Source organism: Lethenteron reissneri, chromosome 32 (assembly GCF_015708825.2).
Source record: "Lethenteron reissneri isolate LAM-NWPU_2019-01 chromosome 32, ASM1570882v1, whole genome shotgun sequence".
NCBI classification, from domain to species: Eukaryota; Metazoa; Chordata; class Hyperoartia; order Petromyzontiformes; family Petromyzontidae; genus Lethenteron; species Lethenteron reissneri.
Genome location: NC_083810.1, coordinates 5216315 through 5235990, shown reverse-complemented (window position 1 = coordinate 5235990; position 19676 = coordinate 5216315). Strand labels below are relative to the sequence as shown.

Genomic DNA, 19676 nt, shown 5'->3' with positions numbered 1-19676 from the left:
CAGATACAACAATCAGACTGAGGACTCCACATCACCACGGTTATAATAGGAAGTTTAATCCGCATTCTCTCGTATTGTTTCAGACTGACTGCATAATCGTAACATGTTTATTTGAGACAGGGTTAACCAACTTCAGGAGTTTTGGGTCACAGTTCATATTTACACGTCAACCAATCAACATATGCGTGCAGTGTTCAATCTGCAGTTTTAAAGAGAATGGAAATTGGTAGCCATGGAAACATGGACTTTATCCAGCCCATTAAATCTGGAGTTGTTGAAGTCATACTTTAAACATTGTTCCTAAACATAATTTTCACTTTATCTTTTTAAGTCCCAAACTCCGATCACTATCATGTGAACCATAACGTAAATGCTAAAACAACATTTAGAGCCAGTACTGTTGACATCACAATACAATGGCTGGCACAACCACTCAACGTGACCTTTAAACCCTCAAGAAAGGCTCTCGTCGCAAAACAGTATTAGTCTGAACGCGCGGGTTTGCTCTTCGTTGCATTGTTGAAAAGACCTCCGGACCAAGTCATGCATGACAAATAATACACGGCAGAAATCTGCAGAAACCTCAACGCCGTTCCCCCAAAAGAAAAAGGCACATTTTTGACGCACGGAATTATCCAGATGACAAAAAGAAACCGTGATTGATCAACTGTAAACTTTTTTTTTTACGTGAGCTTCAATTTAATGGTCGGTAACATTTCACCAAAAATAGAAATTGCATCGAAGTGCCCCCCCCCCCCAAAAAATGAGCAGAGCCTCTGCTGGCAAGGACATTCGTGGCTTCCTCAGATTTCCGCTGGACCTGGTGAGGTGGCGCGCCTGTTGGCGTGCTGCTAGGATGGCTGGCTGGCGAGTGGAGGCCGCTTACAGCACATTCTTGATCTCGTCGTACAGCACGAGCACGAAGGCGCCTCCCGCGCCACGGATCACGTTGGACCAGGCGCCCTTGAAGAAAGCCTTGCCGCCCTCCTGCTGCAAAATCTTCTTCCAGCAGTCAATGGTGCCCCGGTACATGATGTCGGCTGGGGCAGACGGAGGCAGGGAGGTGGGAGACGTGTGTGTGAGCATGGCAGTAAAACACGTGCGCAAGTGCTGTTAGCGAGCACCTATGAAGGCCGGCACGGCAAACGAGGGGGTGGTTGGCCAGCACCACGCCCTGCCACCTTTGTCTCCCTAGTGCTGATGTTTACACACCGCACCGGGTACTCATTTTAGACTGGGTTGGCTTAGGGGAGGCACAGTACCGGTTCAGATAATCGTCACTGGCGTTGGCCTTGAGCGGGAATCGAACTCGAGTCACTGCGTTCGTAGTGCAGCGCGCTCACCGCTACGCAACCGCTCCCCATGCAAGTGCACAAATACCAGATGCCATCAGCTTACCTCCTTTGCGCCCAGACTGCATCATCATCCTCCTACGCACGGTGTCGAATGGGTAGGACACGAAACCAGACACGGCCGTCACAGTCTGAGCGATCATCCAGCTCACGACGAGGGGCGTGCTCTTCGGGTTCGGCATCATGCCTGTTGTGGACAGCCACACACAAGGAGGACAGTCGCGCTCGTTAATGGCAGGGCCCATAGGCAAAGTGGAATAAATATTTAAATCCTTTATATTAAGTTCACTTGCTTGCTTGCTTGCGCCCTTACGACCGTGCAAATCTTTCGGTCGTTTTTTTAACCCACTTCCCGTGATCCAATCGAGCTGACATTTTGCACACAGACTCGTTTGTGCGTGACTATTTTCGTGAAAAAAAAATTTCTCCAAAATTTTACACTTTTTAGGAATTTTTTTTTATATTTAATTACCAATTGCTTAATGGTGGCAGGCAATCATCTGACCCATAGGTGGCAGCCATCTCAAGCCAGAGGACGAGAGGACTCTAGCCGCCATGCATATAAAGGATTTATAGTGAAAAACTTTGTTTTTACGGGTTAATTTTTTCTTCTTGATTCTTTCGGTAAAGTCACGTAGAATGGAAATAATAAAATAATAAAAATATAACATAATAAAATAATTCTCACGACGTTTCGGCCACAACGCAAGCAGCCGTCCTCAGGTGAAGAACAGGTCTGTCGGGAAGACAGAGTCTGAATGAAACACCCCAGGCTTGGAGCGTATATTTAAGCTGGGTTGGAGGGGGAAGAGCGCCTTGACAAAATAATTTGCATATCAAGAGGAATTTAGCATATTTATGGGAAAGTTGGATCTGTCAAAATGTCCCGAAGTCGCTCAATTAAGATATCACAGTACGACATGGAAACTTCATTACTCAATTGTAATTTTCATAGCAAATCATCATCATCCCCCTACTGAGAATGTTTTTTTACAAGGATCCTCGTGAAAAAGATTCATGATACTCAGTGAGGCTCTATTGGATGAAAAGTATAAAGAAGAATAATAGTAGTTGTACTCATCTAAGCTAAATAAGTGGGGTCTTTAACGATATCAAAAAGGTAAAGTCGGCTTATCTCCCAGCTAAAGCGAGCAATAGCGTGGCATTCATTTCTGTTTGCAGGCCCTGCGCCAATGGCGGATATCTTTCATCCCCCATGGAGGGAGCCAATGACTCAAAGGGACGACTCTCAGTCTGGGAAGGATGACTCCAAGTCAATCCCTGCCTGGGAATTGAACTCGCTGTGAGCCGAACATTCTAACCACAGCGACCCACAGCCGGCTAACATATGGTATGATAAATGTCACTTGGTATTGAGGCCCAATTAAGGCTTTTGTTTTTGTGAAAGGAAAGTTGAGTCGACTTTTTCAGCTGTCAGTCAAATATAACTACGCACGAGCCGTTGTGTCGTCTGAGACAGCGTGTGCCAGTGGCGATGGAGGGATGATTTTCAAGTCAGGAGATCGTGCAGATCCTGAAGTCAAGCTTGTAGAGAACTGCCCTCCAACAAAAACCTATCCTCAGCCGCCTTGTTTGAGGCTTGTCTGTAATTGGATGTGTATTTTCGTCTGTGCTACTACGTGAATATGTATGCAAGTCATATCCTCTTAAACTATAATGGACATTGTTATAGCTGGACTCGTGTTTACTGGTGTATGCCTAGATCCATATTTATCAGTCCCTTATATCTTTTGCATTTATATTCAGGATGGAGAGGTGGTGGAGTGGTTAGCGTGCCGCGTAATGAACCCACTTCACGAACCCACACTTATCAGCAGCGTTTGTGAAAGTGGTGTTAATATATATTTAGCTATATTCTTGGTTCGTTCGGTAAAGTCACGTAGAAGGGAAACAATCAAATAATACAAATATAAAACAAGACGTTTCTCAATCAAAATATATTTAGCTGTGTTATACTTACATACCCATGTGTGTGTGTGTGTTCATATATAACTAAATACGTACTTAAATATTGATGCTACCTGTGTGAAGGATGCGTCTTCTTTAGGTCCAATAGTATTGCCTATGATTAAACAACTCTTACCCCCCCTGGATGTGTGTTGCTTAGTAGCGACTTGTATTGTATGTACATACGTTAAACTTAATTCGCAAAGTACGTAGCCAACCGTGCGAATCTCTTCCAACCAAACACAAACGGTGCTACGTGTCCGTGCTATGTTTGTGTGTGTGTGAGTCAACGTTTCAGTGCCGAGGGGAGGTGGAGTGTGTCAGAAGGTTTGCCTCACTTCCTAATTACGGCGAGACCTTTGAGAGAGCCGCTGTTCATCACCATGGATCTCATGGCTATCTTGTGCAAGGTGTGAGTGTCATTGAGGAATGTACACGTGCCTTCGCGTCTGTTTGTTCCTCTGCTCAAGGGTGCAAGGACGCATTGATGAATCGATTGATATCAATCCTTACGCTCACGATGTAAGTACACATCGATTTTTTATTTGTATGTGGTCGTGTTGAATGCGGTTAAGTCACCTCCTGCAACCGCTTCATGTGTAAGTTCGCCTCAATGCAAAAAAAAACATCTCTGTAATGGAATCTCATGGAATTGCCAGGAGTGGATCATTCACTGTTTTCAGGAACGCATTCATAAATAGTCTGAGTTGGGGAGTGCTTTTTTATACAGTGTCATACGATGTCAGAATTAGTCATTTATCTTTGTAATGGGCCACCACATTGCAACGAGGCACACTTCAGTAGAACAGCGACCGCTGCAGTCTGTTGCATTTCCTACGGCTACATCAATCGGATGCTGATAATCGGTGTATCTATGGGTGTACAGCACAATGGTTTAGTTTTATTTATATTTTAGTAATTTACTTACCTTTGCTATGCTTTATGCTCCTATCGTGTGCTTTGTATTGCCTGTCGTGGTAACGTTCTGACCCGCCCCTACTGGACATGTGTGAGAAAGAGCTTTGTGGCTTTTCGGATTTCACCAGAATGAATAAATAATTACTTATTCTGAGTATCCACGAAGCGAGAGCTCGGAAGTGCATTTTTTAAAAACGGCAAACACCCTGCTACACACCACAGAGACAAAGATCCCCCGTATAGCCCGAACAGACTGTTGGGGCAAGTGCTGTTAGCGAGCACCTATGATGGCTGGCACGGCACACGAGGGAGTGGGTGGCCAGCATCACGCCCGGCCGCATTTGTCTCCCTAGTGGCGATGTTTACTGCACACCGCACCAGGTATTACTTTGAGGCTGAGTCGATCTAGGGGAGGCCCATGACCAGGACCGTTTGTTCAGATCATCCGGGTTCGTAGCGCGGCGTGCTAACCGCTACACCCCCCCCCCCCCCCCACAGGAAAAAAGAAAAAACCCTGCTACGCATGGCATCACGCGCACACCTTTAGCCGTGTCATAGATGCCAAAGTAGGCGGCACGGTAGATGATAATGCCCTGCACGGACACGTTGAAGCCCTGGTAGAGTCCCCGCACGCCGTCCGACTTGAAGATCCTGGTGAGGCAGTCGGCCAGACCCTTGAACTCGCGCTCCGCGTTGCCCTTGCCCACGTCGGCGGCCAGACGCGTCCTGGCGAAGTCGAGGGGGTACACGAAGCACAGCGACGTGGCACCCGCGGCGCCGCCCGACGCCAGGTTGCCGGCGAAGTAGCGCCAGAACTGCTTGTGCTTGTCGACGCCGCCCAGGAAGATCTGCTTGTACTTGTCCTTGAAGGCGAAGTTGAGCGCCTGTGTCGGGAAGTAGCGGATCACGTTGGCCAGGTTGCCGCGCCAGAACGATATGAAGCCCTGCTCCTTGGGGATGCGCACCACGCAGTCCATGATGCCCTTGTACTGCTGCTCCACGGAGATCTGCTTGCTGGCATGTTGCACCTGCACGCGCCCGGGACACACAGACACGAGAAGGGGTCACGTCGTGTGTTAGCCTCGCTGGGGGGGGGGGGGGGGGCTGTTGGCGAGGCCGTGATGGGACGCGTTTGGGGGGGGGGGGTTGGGAGGCCGGTGCCGTGCCCGGCCGCTTTTGTCTCTCCCGAGTGGCGGTGTGTTTTGCGACACACACGGCGCCAGGTACACTCGTTTGAGGCTGAGTCGACCCTATTGGAGGCCCAGGACCAGGAGCGGCTGTCTCAGTTGTTGGCGGTGGCCGTGAGCGGGAATCGAACTCGGGTCTTTGCCGGGGTTCGTAGCGCAGTGCAGCGCTAACCACTGCGCCACCGCTCCCCAAGGCCAATGCACACACACAGCGCGCAGTGCCTCGACGCGTTCATCACCAGGGACATCCACAAAGTTAACTAGTGGGGCCAAAGTGAACTCGTGAGTGGAGACTCAGAGAAAGGCGAACACCAGCAGAGGAAGACGGCTGAAGAGACGGCAGTGGGTCGACTCCACAGAGGTCGGAGGTCAGGACTGGACAGGAGCGACTCAGGGTAGGAAGGAATGGAAGGAAGCGAACGAAAGAGTCCCCTGCACTGAAGTTGTCCTTCCCCCGCACCTCCCATGAGCACGTTTGGCTACGTACGGCGCGAAAGAAGTTCAGCGTACATACGGAGGGCGAAATTACTAACTGACAACAGCATCATCGTCGTCGTCGTCTTTAACTTTGTGTTTGATGCACATTTCACAACGCGAGTCTCAATTGTGCAACCACCACACACGAGTCTGCAGCTGTATTCATGGAAAGCTACACGCGCTTTACAGGAGCACGATTTGTTAATGTTAAAGCCACTGAAAGTAAATACTGTACCGTAAAACTAGTTAAAGAGCCGAATGGTAATATCATGTGCAGTACATATCGTACATCTGCGTAGAAGATCCATATTCACAGTTTTATTGGATTAAACACAAGGGCCAACACTACTTGACATCTGTGAAAAAGAGCTTCATAGCTCATCGGATTCCTCCGGTCTAAATACATATTCTAAAGATTCAGATTTTGTAGTGCCCAAGGGAATGGTTAACAAGTTATTGATGCTATAAATTGGCGTTTTGAAAGTGCTCATGGAGTTTCATGTTTATCTTGCAACAGCTATCTGGTTGAAGTTGAAGACTGCCTTGAATTGAATTTATTTCCCCTTCTTAGCCGGTGCCAAAGCAGGGAACTCTTTAAACCTATTTCCTCTAACGTCATGTTTGTTTCGGATGAAATCCAACTGGGCTTGTCTTGTTCATGTTAATATACCGTTCTTTGCAATGCATTTAATTTTGGCCATGTGTTGCAATGCAGCCAATGGCCAAAATTCCACCGTTTAAGCCTTCTGCTCAGTGTAAACTTGTGACGTACGAATTTGACAGCGATTTCCATGGTTGTTTTCTTTATCAAAGCAGTAGGAATAGACAGCGAAAACTATTGGAATGCATTTACAGCAATGCCAATCACGCGCAATGGATAATGTCTAATAGATTACATTTAACACTGATGTATTGTGCACCTCATCCTAATTTCGACATCTTGATGAAACTTAAAAATAAAGGCATGTATTGTAAAGTTTCTTATTAAAATCGTGAGCTAAAAACCTTTCCAATGATTTGCATAAACGTCTGCCATTTCCAGGCTGCAGGTGACAGGTACATCTTCCCATGAGGACTCAAGACTTTCCACCCAATTAGCATGCTGGGCTAATGTGAGTACTCATTATGCAACTTCAATTTGAAGGCCAGCATTCCTCCTGTTAATATTCAGAGTATTTATACACGCTCGTCTGCAGTCTGCACAGAAGCCAAGATACCACGTGGCACTTGATAAAATTGAATTAAAACACCTCAATTTGCCAATATATTTATTTCAGACTTCAAGCTTACAATAATATGCATGACACGTGCACTGCAGTAGCATTATATAAACTATGTATGGCCAATTCCACGATAACTGGATTACAGCATTGGATACAGAACTTAATATCGGCGAAATTAAACACAAGCATCATTTGAGCTGCGTTAGTTTTTTAAATGTCCTTACCCAGCACGCTGGCGCTAAACCTGAACGAGCCCATTTCATAGCCATGTTCAATTTACCTGCATTGTTCATTATGTCCTTTGTTGTAGGAATCTGTATAGACCCAGGACATTCAGCATAAACTAGATTATTGCAACTCGCTACTCCATGGGACGTCTGGCAAAAACATGTACACAACTCTTTGGCACGTGTCGTGACGAGTACTACAAGATCTGACCATGTCCATCCAGTGCTCGCTGAGCTGCATTGGCTTCCGGTTGCCGAACGAATACATTGTGAGGTCGCACTCATAGCATGCAAAGTACTTGCCACAACAACAACAAAACCCTATTATTATATTTGCCACAAATGAACCACAATACCTTGCTGACCTCGTCCAGGAGCATAAACCATCACACGAACTCCGGTCATCCATCGCAGCGGCATTTGGCTGGTCATCGAACAAAGACGGTCACTGCATTGTGTGCTTTCAGATGCTGCGGCCGTCTGGAACGCTCTTCCGATATTCGGAAGCCACTGGAGCTATGTACTTTTGAATCTAGATTTGAAAACTCTTTTCTTTTTGTGTTTAGTTTGTTGTCATTCCCCCGCACCGCCGATTAGCATGGTTGGCTACATATGGTCTGACATAAATTCAACATACATACATAGATAAGACATACAAACACATGCAATGACTATCCATATCAACATGGATACGATCATTGTATGTGTGAGGTAGTTGTGTGGCTCGGAGGTCAGAGTATGGAGCCAGCAGCACTGAGATCATAGATTTTCTATCTGGGCAGTCAATTTTGTCCACCCTTTCTCATATTCAATCACATGTGTCAAATGCCCGCACAAAAAAAAAACCCATCACATTAATTTAGTGTTCGACTAAGTTTGTCTGAATTACAGCTCTGTGTGAAGTAGGAATGGTGATTTTACTGTCAAGCACTCACACCGGGACACGTGAGAAAGTGCGTCCCATAATGTGTGGATAGAAATGAAAGAAAATCACATTAAGTGAGCTCAGGCAAATTTCAGACTCTGCCTTCTCGACAGACCTGTTCTCCACCTGAAGACGGCTGCTTGCGTTGTGGCCAAAACGTCGTGAGAATTATTTTATTATGTTTTATTTGTATTATTTTATTACTTCCCTTCTACGTGACTTTACCGAAAGAACCAAGAAGATGGACTCAGGAAGTTAAGTGACATCTGCTTCCGTGGGCAGTTCTCTATGCATCTGTCGTCTTATCACATCGATAGCTACAATTACGATAGAATTAGGAAAAAAGGAAAGTAAAAGCGAATTGTATTCACCTTCCAAGTGTATGCATTCCATTAATAATACTATAACTTTAATAGTCATACAATTAACTAGTATTACGTTGTTGTGTGCATGGAGTGAGTTCTTGCTGCCGGGGTCAAATGACCTTGGCCAAAGCCTAGGCCTTCTCTGGATAAGGTCATGCTAAAGTAGGCCGCGCCTCTTCTGTATATTCAAAGGTCGACAAACTTATGTTTTTTTGTTTCAAGGTTTAATTTCTACCAATATATCTGAGCGACTTTGAAATCATGTAAAAGCCAAAATGTGATCATACATGTGAGCATAGCGTATGAGCTTCCAAATTCTTTGCCCATATTGGTTATACCGTATTAATTGAATATCGTGCAAACTGACCTTGAAACATAACTTTATTTGATGTTGTTATTACGGTATCACACTGATCACTCACACATTAGCTACTTTACTGAAACCGCTAGAGAGTAACCGCCCAAAGTGCTTGACATTTATCAACCAAAACAAGTATCCTCAATTTTATTCCGATAGCTTATCAACCAATTATTTCGAGAGGGACAAAAACAACGCATTTGACCTTGAACTAAATGCCGTCTCTGTGTATATGTAAAGATTCAGCAGCGATCTTGGTGGACTCCCAAAAATAACTGCAAACCTCCCACAGTGCATCGTATTATTTCTGCAAGCACATACTTTGCCCCTCTTATTTTTAACCCTGTGCCTCTTGGTCGGACTGATTTCCAAGGGCACATGAATGTGTATTCGTCTTACTGTAACATCTCAGATTGTCACTTCAAGTGCTTTTTTTAAATGGGATTACAATGTACGTATAATTCCATGTAATTAGTGATGCTCTTTGATGTGTGTAACAGTACTACGCTGACGCCTATGAAATTCCTGAGAGATATCCAAATGTAAAACCAAATGAACTGCCCAGTCCTGTACAACTCGCAAAAACACCCCAGTTATTATTTAGGGTCACACACACACAATTTGACGAACACAATGGGCCACATTCACACATTGACGACATGGCCAACGCACATCGCCCAGAAGGTTTCGCCCCATTTGTTGGTGATGTACACGGCACGTTTCCACCAAAAAATATTTGACATATAAAAAATTATTTACTCACGGATTCATCTGATCCTTCACCTCTGCGAGATCACTGCCACTCACTGTAGCTTCGAGTCTAACATTTCCATGCTTCCAAATGACCTTGCCTCTTGACACAGAGTCCGTTGCCAGTATAGTCTCAATGCAGCTCATCACAGTAGGGCAATAGTGCACGCAAGGGTGGCACTCGCCCGACTCCTCGGCTCTTAATATTACTCCTAGTCCCTTCAGATGAACGCTTCCTTCAGGACATAAGAATGTCGTGTTGACCTTCAACGCCTCGACGCGGTACCATTGGGTTAATAGAATTTGAGCATGGCCCTTCCCAGACTCGGTGTAGAAATGTCAAGACTTTTCCAAGCTTGACATACATCATGGCTAACTTTCACACAGAGTGCTTAGAAGTCTTAGGAGCACTGGGCACCCACGGTTGCCAGGGACACTGAGTGGTAATCTGTGTATCGTTGACCTTGCCCAATGTGACTCTGGCTTTGCTTGTCTTCAGGATCCTTTGGGCCCTCCATGTTGACCTTGACTGGCTCGACTGAACGTAAACACTGGAGACGTCGCGGAAAACAGATTCGTGCATCGTGTAACCATGCACACAACATCTTAACACAACATCTTAACCTGTCCTCTCTGTGGCGTTGTGCACAAAATGCTAGGCACTGCTTAAACTTTGCAAGGTGACGATGCGATGCCATTTAACAAGGTGATTCAGAACAATGAATTACTCCTTATATAGAATATAACATTTTATTCCAGTTTCCCCCCCCCCCGCCCCCAAGAAAGAAAGAACCAAGAAGAAAGAACCAAGAAGATGAACTGACATTATTTACCAGTCACTGACATGACACGTATTAACAAAACTAAATAGCCTACAATTTACACCCTGCCACAACCCCGCTCTCCAACCAACGCAATCTCCTCGTTTCACACGAAACCCATCCTTTCGGCTCGACGCGTGCACACCGTTCGCCCACAGTCGGGCGATTTACCTGCAGAAGCAACTTGACCCTCTCGATGGGTGCCACGGCCGTTTTGGAGATAGCAGCGGCAATGCCTCCCGCCAGAAAGTCCTTAAGGAATCCAACGACAGCGTCGCTCATGGTTGCTTGCGGTCGAGGCTCTTAACGCATAAATATGAATTTGTACAAAAGCTGGCCAATCTGGGATGTGAGCAGCTGCTGGAGATCAGATGGATGTGGATGTGCCTGCCCAGTGACGCCGGCGACGCTCGGGCGAGCTCTCATAAAGCTTCTTGCAGAAGGGGTCAAGGGGTGGTGGCTAGTGACGCGCTCGCTCACGAGTGTGCCCACACACTGCGGTGTATAAATACATTCGGCAGTTCAGCAAGGGCACGGCAACGCTCGCCTCTCCACCAACGACCTGGCTCGGTGGTGGGGATGGGTGAGTTGGGGGGAGTGGGCCAGGGGCATTGTGAACTCTGATGACGGCCAAGCTAACGGACAGCAAACTGCCACCTATTTTTTCTTTGTTACAAAAGACGCGTGCACACGCACAATGGTACACCAATGCCCCCCCTCCCCCTCACCCACCCCCCTGCCTCGTAGTAACTCAAAGGATGCTAGGACAAATTGTACAAGGTAGAGCTAAAAAAAATGGATGCCTCCCTCCCCCCCCATTCCCAACGATGCAAGTGTCCTTGTACAGATTTATCTTTAGGGGCCTGACCTGTGCCCTATATGCCACAAGCTATGTCTACATGGTGGCACATTTTCTGGCATCCAGAACAACTACATTTCATTAGCACGTTGTCACAAGTTTGGTGGCAGCGTTCATTCGCCGCCACTTTCCTCTCTTGATGGGGTTTTCTCTCTCGAGAATACGAAAGTGTTGGATTGGAAATAATGATCTTGATTTGCGGCTTTCGTGACCGCAGGAATCCATACTCTTTGGTTCAAAATATATCTTGGCAAATTTGTAATTTTCATCAGATTTTTTGGGCCGATCTGCCCAATGATGACATTGAAGCAAATGGCCAAGGTGATGCGTTTTTTAGAATCTGCCCCCCCCCCCCCCCCCACGAGTATAATCACTCAGCAAGGGTGGGGCGGTGCCAGATTAATGTTTTCGCTCGAGTGTCCGTGTGTCCACACTCGTGCTAAGGGCAATGTTACGTCAATTTCTGAAACGTAGCAAAAGTAGTATCGCTGCGTTTGGATCGTGTTTACGGATCCGTCCAGCCAATAAGAACCATGGAAATTGGCGTATCGCTTATCCGCGCATTGGCCCAGCACAGGCCCAATAGTCTAGTGACGTATTTGCGCTGTAGCTGTACCGACTTAACGGCACTACCCTTTCAAGAACTTTACCAACACTTGGCGTTCTGCCCAGCTATTAGGGGTGGGCCAGGGAACATCGCTATATCAGAGACACCACTTGGGGAGAGCCAGCAGTGGGAGGGGTAACAAGTCACCACCACCTTCAACGTGGTACAGGATAGAGGTCACGCAAGCTCACCTCGCAGTTCACTGTATTTCATCTGGAAGAACACTCGGGCATAGGGGGAGTAGAGCAATTCCCGCACCTACGATTAGCACGGTTGGCTACGTATGGTGCGAAAGAAGTTCAACATGCGTTGATAGTCACTTTATCACATGTAGGAAATTATGAGCTCCGAATATTGATTTATACTGGAGGAAGCCGATGAGCTATGAAGCTCTGTTTCACAGATGTCCAGTCGTTTTCACAGATGAACCTTAGTATCCCGGGGTACCATAATACCCCGACTCTGGCATAATGTCCGTGATGCAGTCACTGTTAGTCTGCTGATGGTCGACGACGGGGCAGTCGACTCATCTGGACGAGCTGTACACGATGCACCACTACGGTGCGTGCCGCGAGCATTCAGGGGTTCGGTGCAATCGTCCTCGCTGCGTTTCGACATCGCGGAGTCGCACCGATTTCAGGATTGATTGGTACCCCAGTCGCGGAGTTGAGTACATCCCTAGAAAAAATCGTGTCCCAGAAGTAAAATATTTAATTGCCTCGGGCATTTTGTATTATTTGGTTACCACGGGGTACCGCCATATAAAGGATCAGTTGTCCAGTAGATGTCCAATTCAAAAGGTTAAGGGATTTGATTGTCGAGCATTTGAGTCACCAGCAATAACGTCCTACAACTTTGCACTGAATAAATGCCAGACTACCCGTGGTAACCAAGGGTTACTTTCATTACAATCAACTTGCGTCTCTCCTCCACCGCCTCCTTGTGTTGCATTCGATTAGGACACGTCGTCCAATGTGGTGCGTTGGAAATAATGTAATTAAACATAATCAATGTTTTGGGAATGATAAAAGATTACGGGCCCGCGAATTAATTGAATAACGCACACAGGCTAGGCATACAAAATGAGAATGTAATCGACAGCTGCATGAGTTATATCGGTTTAGAGCGTGTCGATAGTAAAACACGGAATATAATCATGTACATTTTAACTTTCCAACTGGACGATCTCTTCTTCTTGGTTCTTTCGGTAAAGTCACGTAGAAGGGAAGTAATAAAATAATAAAAATAAAACACAACAAAATAATTCTCACGACGTTTCGGCCACAACGCAAGCAGCCGTCCTCAGGTGAAAACCAGGTCCGTCGAGGCGACAGAGTCTGAATGAAACAGCACACGAGCTTGGAGCATATATAAATATGCTAAATTCCTCTTGATATGTAAAATCCCTTTGTCAAGGCGCCCAGCTTATATATATGCTCCAAGCTCGTGTGCTGTTTCATTCAGACTCTGTCGCCTCGACGGACCTGGTTTTCACCTGAGGACGGCTGCTTGCGTTGTGGCCGAAACGTCGTGAGAATGATTTTATTGTTTTATTTTTATTATTTTATTACTTCCCTTCTACGTGACTTTACCGAAAGAACCAAGAAGATGAATCCCTGCAGTCACGAAAGCTTTAAATCGAAATTGAACGATCTCTGTTGTACGACTTCATTCGGCTCAATCTAACAACACGTGCCACTTCTCCCCGTGATATTAATGAGAGATTTTAAGCACGTCTGAAGAACACACATCCAATCTTCAGCGTCCGTGTGCGTGGCTTTGCCAGGGCGCCACCGAGTTTCTGATCGTGGTGGACGCCCTCGGTGCTGCTGTTCATTCACCTTACTCCCAACTCCGTGACCCTGCACCGGCCTTCAGCTCCAATGAAGACGGACAACTCAACAAAAAAGATCTGAGATAAAAACCAAACGGTGACGGTACAACGTTTTAAAAAAAAAGGCGTGGATTGTTGTCGTTGTTTTACAACTCTTACGTGGCTTGCTATACGATATCAGCAGCCGTGTTCTAATCCACTGCTGGATGAAGGCCTTGGCCACGCCGTTGCCATCTCTCAGTGCTACGATGCAACAACAGCAGCAGCAGCAACAGCGGTCCATCTGGCTACTGCACACCAGCTGGGTCCATTGATAAACCGATGGATGGGCGCCCTCCATCACCGTGAGCTTTATAGCTTATCGGATTCCTTCCAGTATAAATGAAGATTCTGATTCCGATCACCAAAATAAAGACCACAAGCCCCTACAAATGTATCGCTAAGTACGACAAAGGGCCTCCCCCAAAGAGCTCCCCCACCCTGACGACCCCCTCCCCCTCGCCCCTCCGGACCCCCGCGTGCCCCCACCCCCAATGCGCGTGCCCCCACCCCCAGCACTGGTGCCCCCCACCCCCAATCCGCGTGCCCCCCCACCCCCAACCCGCGTGCCCCCACCCCCAATGCGCGTGCCCCCACCCCCAGCCCTCGTGCCCCCCACCCCCAATCCGCGTGCCCCCCCACCCCCAACCCGCATGCCCCCACCCCCAACCCGCGTGCCCCCCCACCCCCAATCCGCGTGCCCCCCCCACCCCCAATCTGCGTGCCCCCCCACCCTCAACCCGCATGCCCCCACCCCCAACCCGCGTGCCCCCCCACCCCCAATCCGCGTGCCCCCCCCCACCCCCAATCTGCGTGCCCCCCCACCCCCAACCCGCATGCCCCCACCCCCAACCCGCGTGCCCCCCCACCCCCAATCCGCGTGCCCCCCCCACCCCCAATCTGCGTACCCCCCCACCCCCAGCCCACATGCCCCCACCCCTAACCCGCGTGCCCCCACCCCTAACCCGCGTGCCCCCACCCTAACCCGCGTGCCCCCCACCCTCAGTGGCCAGGCTCACGCCCTCCCACCCACCGCTCGCCCACCAACGCGTGTTCTGATTGGCTGCAGCCCCACGTGCCCGCTGGATGAATGAATCGTATGGTGTATGAATGAACAGTAAGTGAATGAATGTAACGAGGAATGAATAAAACCATAACCCCTGACTTAGAAGGCGCGTGCCACCTATGCAGAGGCGTAACGAGGTCTCTGTGCTTTTATATTATACTTTACAAAGAGTCCAATTAGGGGTCGTCCATTAATGACGTCACGCGATTTTGGCTGATTTTTGACCCCCCCTCACCCCCTCGTCACACGGCGTCACAAAAAGTCAGACCCCCCTCAAATATGACGTCACAAAGCTTTGCCCCCCCCCCCAAACTATTTTTCCATTTTGAAAATAAAACATGCTTCAAATCGCTTTAAACTATTGTCATTGTAGTGCGTATTTAATGTGGCGCTGCACTCTGATGTTGTAGGAGAAAACACATTAAAAAGTAGGCGTTGGAAAGCTGAAATTTAGAATAAAATTAACTTGAAAATATTCAACGTCTAACTAAAACTGCACATGTTTAGAATATTATATTGAATTATCTTATAATTATAAAATATTAAAAGTAATTATAATTATAACAAAAATATTTTTAACTTTGTAGCAGAACGAAGCAAAATGGAGAGTACTATTATAACAATCACATATTAATTTCACAGAATGAAAAGGCCTGGTAGAATCATTAAAATAAAAATGTTCAATAACAACCTTTCAAACATTTTACAAAAATTATGCTTCTGCATTCTCCCTATTCAGAAGCAAAATGCTCCTTCACGGAATAAATTAAAGGTGACCTTAGTAAATTTAAATACTCAAATAGTTAATAATGACAATTAATCAAAATTAGTGTTGTTATAACAATTCCATTTAATTAATATTAATGAAAAGTTCCCCATTTTGGTGTGACGTCATATTTCTGAAACCCTCCCCTCCCCCCCTCGTCACACATCGTCACAAATGTCTGACCCTGCCTCCCCCCCCCTTAGGTGCGTGACGTCATTTATGGACGGCTCCTTAAACGTAAAGTACAGTAAAGCTTCAAATTCTAGATTTGAAGCTTTCGTGCCTGCAAGGATTCATATTCTTAGGGTTTTTTCTGTAAAGTCACGTAGGTAAAAATTTTAAATGAAGCTTGTGTTGCCTCCGAAACGTCGTGATTTTTATTTTATTTTTATTTTACTTTTATTAATTTAATTTTTTACCTACGTGACTTTACCGAAAAAACCTAAGAATACAGTACTGTATTTTAAACGTATGAATTCGGTATCATACTCATACTGCCAGACAATATTAGAAGCAAGGATGGTGATATACGAGGGGGGGATTGGGGAGAATAGGAACAGACTCAGAGGGAATGAAACGGGGTGCGGGGGGGGGGCAAAACGGAAAGAGGACAGCGAGAGAATGAGGCAAGCAGTGCGAGAGAGGATTGGGGAGAGACAAGGGGCCGTCCATAAATGACGTCACGCGTTTTTGGACGATTTTTTACCCCCCCCCCCCCCCCTTTGTCACACGGCGTCACAAAAAAATAAAAGATGCTTCAAATCGCTTTCAACTATTGCCGTTGTAGTGCGTATTTAATGTGGCGCTGCACTCTGATGTTGTAGGAGAAAACATTTATTAAAAGTCTATTTAATTAAGTAGAACGCGTTGTCTATATTTATTTAAAGTTGCGCATTTTGATGTGACGTCACATTTTCTCAACCCCCCCTCCCACCTCGTCACACATCGTCACAATTGTCTGACCCCCCCCCCAGGTGCGTGACGTCATTTATGGACGGTTGTTATAACACTAATTGTTATAACAACACTCCTACAACATCAGAGTGCAGCGCCACATTAAATACGCACTACAATGACAATAGTTTAAAGCGATTTGAAGCATGTTTTATTTTCAAAATGCAAATATGCTTTTTGGGGGGGGGGGGCAGAGCTTTGTGACGTCATATTAGAGGGGGGTCTGACTTTTTGTGACGCCGTGTGACGAGGGGGGGGGTCAAAAATCGTGTGACGTCATTTATGGACGGCCCTTTTCCCGTGCCTCCGACGAACACGGTGCGAAAGAAGTTCAACACACACATATATTCTACATATTCTGCATTATATAAAACGTGTACATCACCACTAGAATCCAACTCATATATAGGCAGCTTTCACCCTTGCCGGCATGAAGACCTCGTGGCGCAACGGTAGCGCGTCTGACTCCAGATCAGAAGGTTGCGTGTTCAAATCACGTCGGGGTCAGTATTTTTAATGCCACGTTTAGAGAAATAAGCATCTTCCGTTACTCGTTTTAATGGCGCTGTTTATTAGCAACGAGCTTGTTAAAACAAATCTTACGTTTTATTTGATTTGATGTTAAGATGGAAAATGTTCTGTAACCGGGTGCGTATGGGCACTTTAAGGTAATGTCATTGCGTTGTTGGAGCATCGTGCCTCTAGCACCCTCTCGTGTCTGAATGTTGAACAGCAAGTGGTGCATTCACTTGACGTACGCTGTTGGCCGAGACGAACTGTGCACAGTTAATTGCAAACATTTGGACCCTTTAATTACAAAGTGGTAATCGTCGTCGAATATAACAAAAGGGGTCTTCAGGGTTGTGGAAAAAAGTCATTTTTAATAAAGTGGCTTCTTAAAATCGAGTGTGACACTGTGAGATTACAGTAAACCGAGGGAGGGTTTTGAATGCACACAGCATATTTGCCTCCCACGAGTTCAGGGCTTATTCGCTGATGATGCTAGTGGGTAACAAACTAAACACACAGACCAGCGCACCTTATTCACGCATGTATCACACATCTGCGATGTGTTATGTACATTGTACATGCAATGTATTGCAGTAAAAATTCCAAGTTTGGCCCATCCACATATTGGCAAACGTCAATTTGCATCATATTTTTTTTACAAGATTTTGTTTTCTTTAAAAGGAAAATTAGATTTTTTTTTTCTATGCAGAAGGACCATTGCCCCAAACGCCGTCTGTCAGATATGTTTTTAAAGACATTGTGTCTGAACGTATACTCAAAGGGATGTAGTGAAATCAGATGAAGTGATGAAATTTGCTCAGCAAGAACGATTCAGATATTGCTCACTACTGATGTTGAACTTGGCCCAGTGATCTAAAGACTCTGCCACCAAACTATATACATTTCTAATCATTATATAAAGAGATTAAAGAATGTTGTCTTACAAATACCAGATAAGAAGGAATTTACTATATACGAACACTCTATACTTTTGCAATTTCCGTGTAATCCCTGACACAATCCGCTTACAGGGCCATCTAGGATAATTAGACACGGAAACAATTCCGCGAAGGGAATGTTATTATTTTCCTCCTGTCGTCATTTCATACTGGTGATTCATTGAATGTGACGGCACCTGAAAGCAATGGTAATTTATACTGGCAGCTGTGGCAACGCATTGCATGGCTGAATGCATGTAATGAACCGCCTTAATGTTACCGCATGTAACCGCACGTTGTACATTTTTGTTTTTACATTGGCCTCATAAAGTCGATTGCTGCTGAATATTTACTACAGTAATTTGTCACAGTGCTGATCCAGTGCTGCTGAGGTACTCTGAGTCGGTTGCCTAAAACAACCCCGAATCTACCGTACTATGTCCCAACCTTGTAAAGTTTCGCTTGCGCTGACTCAATTCTGCTGAAGCTATGGTTATTCCCCGAAGGCCGTGGCGCCGACGGGATGTGTAAAAATACGTAACATTTTTACGTGCTCATCTATATGGTAAGTTTCCTTTAAATTCCTCTTCAGCTCATTGTGAAACGTGGCACATTATATCCACTTAAGATTGTTTTTCACTCGCTGATTGCTGCGTTTTAATCAAATTGTGCACGGCTTGGTCCAAATGTGTTGAAGGACTGCATGCATGTAATTGCTATTCAATAGAATTTCATTCCTTGTTTGTCAGTATCTTATTGCGCGTGGAAGAGTAGGCCAAATACACCTCTAGAAGGGGCCCTGGAGCGTTCCCTCTAGTGGAGGCTCTTCTGCCAGCAGCGACACGAGCTAGCCATTGCATGGAAGCACCTTTACGTTTTGTTTTCCTTTGTAATTGTTTGGATTGCCTGATGTTTCGTATAGTTTCAGGGTAAACATGATCGGTTAATATTTCAACCGTGTATACAATACTGTCGTATTTTAACACGTTTGACACCTCGGATTAGCACGGTTGGCTACGTACGGTGCAAAAGATGTTCAACATTTTATCATGTGTGCTGTCTTAATTTACTATCCCATTTCTTCGAAGATTTTTTTTAGTTTAATATCAGTGAGCTCTCGGCTGGTTTTCGGTACAATTCCACATCGCTTAACACCGGTTGTCACATTCCGGTGCCAATAGCTGACACGATGCGATGCTCTGCTGGCTCTGAGAATTGTGGACGGATGGTTCTTCACCTCCATGATGTGACTCCAGTAGAAACATTGTGATGTAATCAGCTGAGTTTTGCTGAGGCAGAGCACTCAACGCAGAGTCCAAAGGTCACGAGGCGAGTTAACTCATGAGGTGACCCAGCCCATCGTCCCAAATTGAATCCCACTTTGTAGGACGTCAACAGCAGCAACAGAATGACCTCTTGACAACTCCACGTTGAGTCTTGATTTCCCAATTCCGATATAACTACGCTAACAATATACAACAGAGTAGAGGCATGCTGACATGTAAGGGTCAGCACACTGCACTTGCAATTCA

General features: G+C 46.0%; 1 protein-coding gene, 1 long non-coding RNA gene and 1 other non-coding gene across 3 annotated transcripts; 2 read left to right on the top strand and 1 right to left on the bottom strand.

Moving 5' to 3' along the window:
- Window positions 1-35: 35 nt before the first annotated feature.
- On the bottom strand, window positions 36-11013 carry LOC133349915 (ADP/ATP translocase 1-like). Its single transcript, XM_061563784.1, has 4 exons — window positions 10743-11013; window positions 4780-5266; window positions 1399-1539; window positions 36-1040 (listed from the first exon to the last, which is right to left on the bottom strand). The coding sequence occupies exons 1-4, from the start codon at window positions 10851-10853 to the stop codon at window positions 883-885; spliced, it is 897 nt and encodes a 298-aa protein (XP_061419768.1). The 5' UTR covers window positions 10854-11013; the 3' UTR covers window positions 36-882.
- Window positions 942-10360, top strand: LOC133349917 (uncharacterized). The gene is made up of 3 exons (XR_009755998.1): window positions 942-1063; window positions 6945-7014; window positions 10250-10360. It is a non-coding gene; the product is annotated as an uncharacterized LOC133349917 (long non-coding RNA).
- Window positions 11014-17131: 6118 nt separating the features above from the next.
- TRNAW-CCA (transfer RNA tryptophan (anticodon CCA)) lies at window positions 17132-17203 on the top strand. Its single transcript has one exon. It is a non-coding gene; the product is annotated as a tRNA-Trp (tRNA).
- Window positions 17204-19676: the final 2473 nt, after the last annotated feature.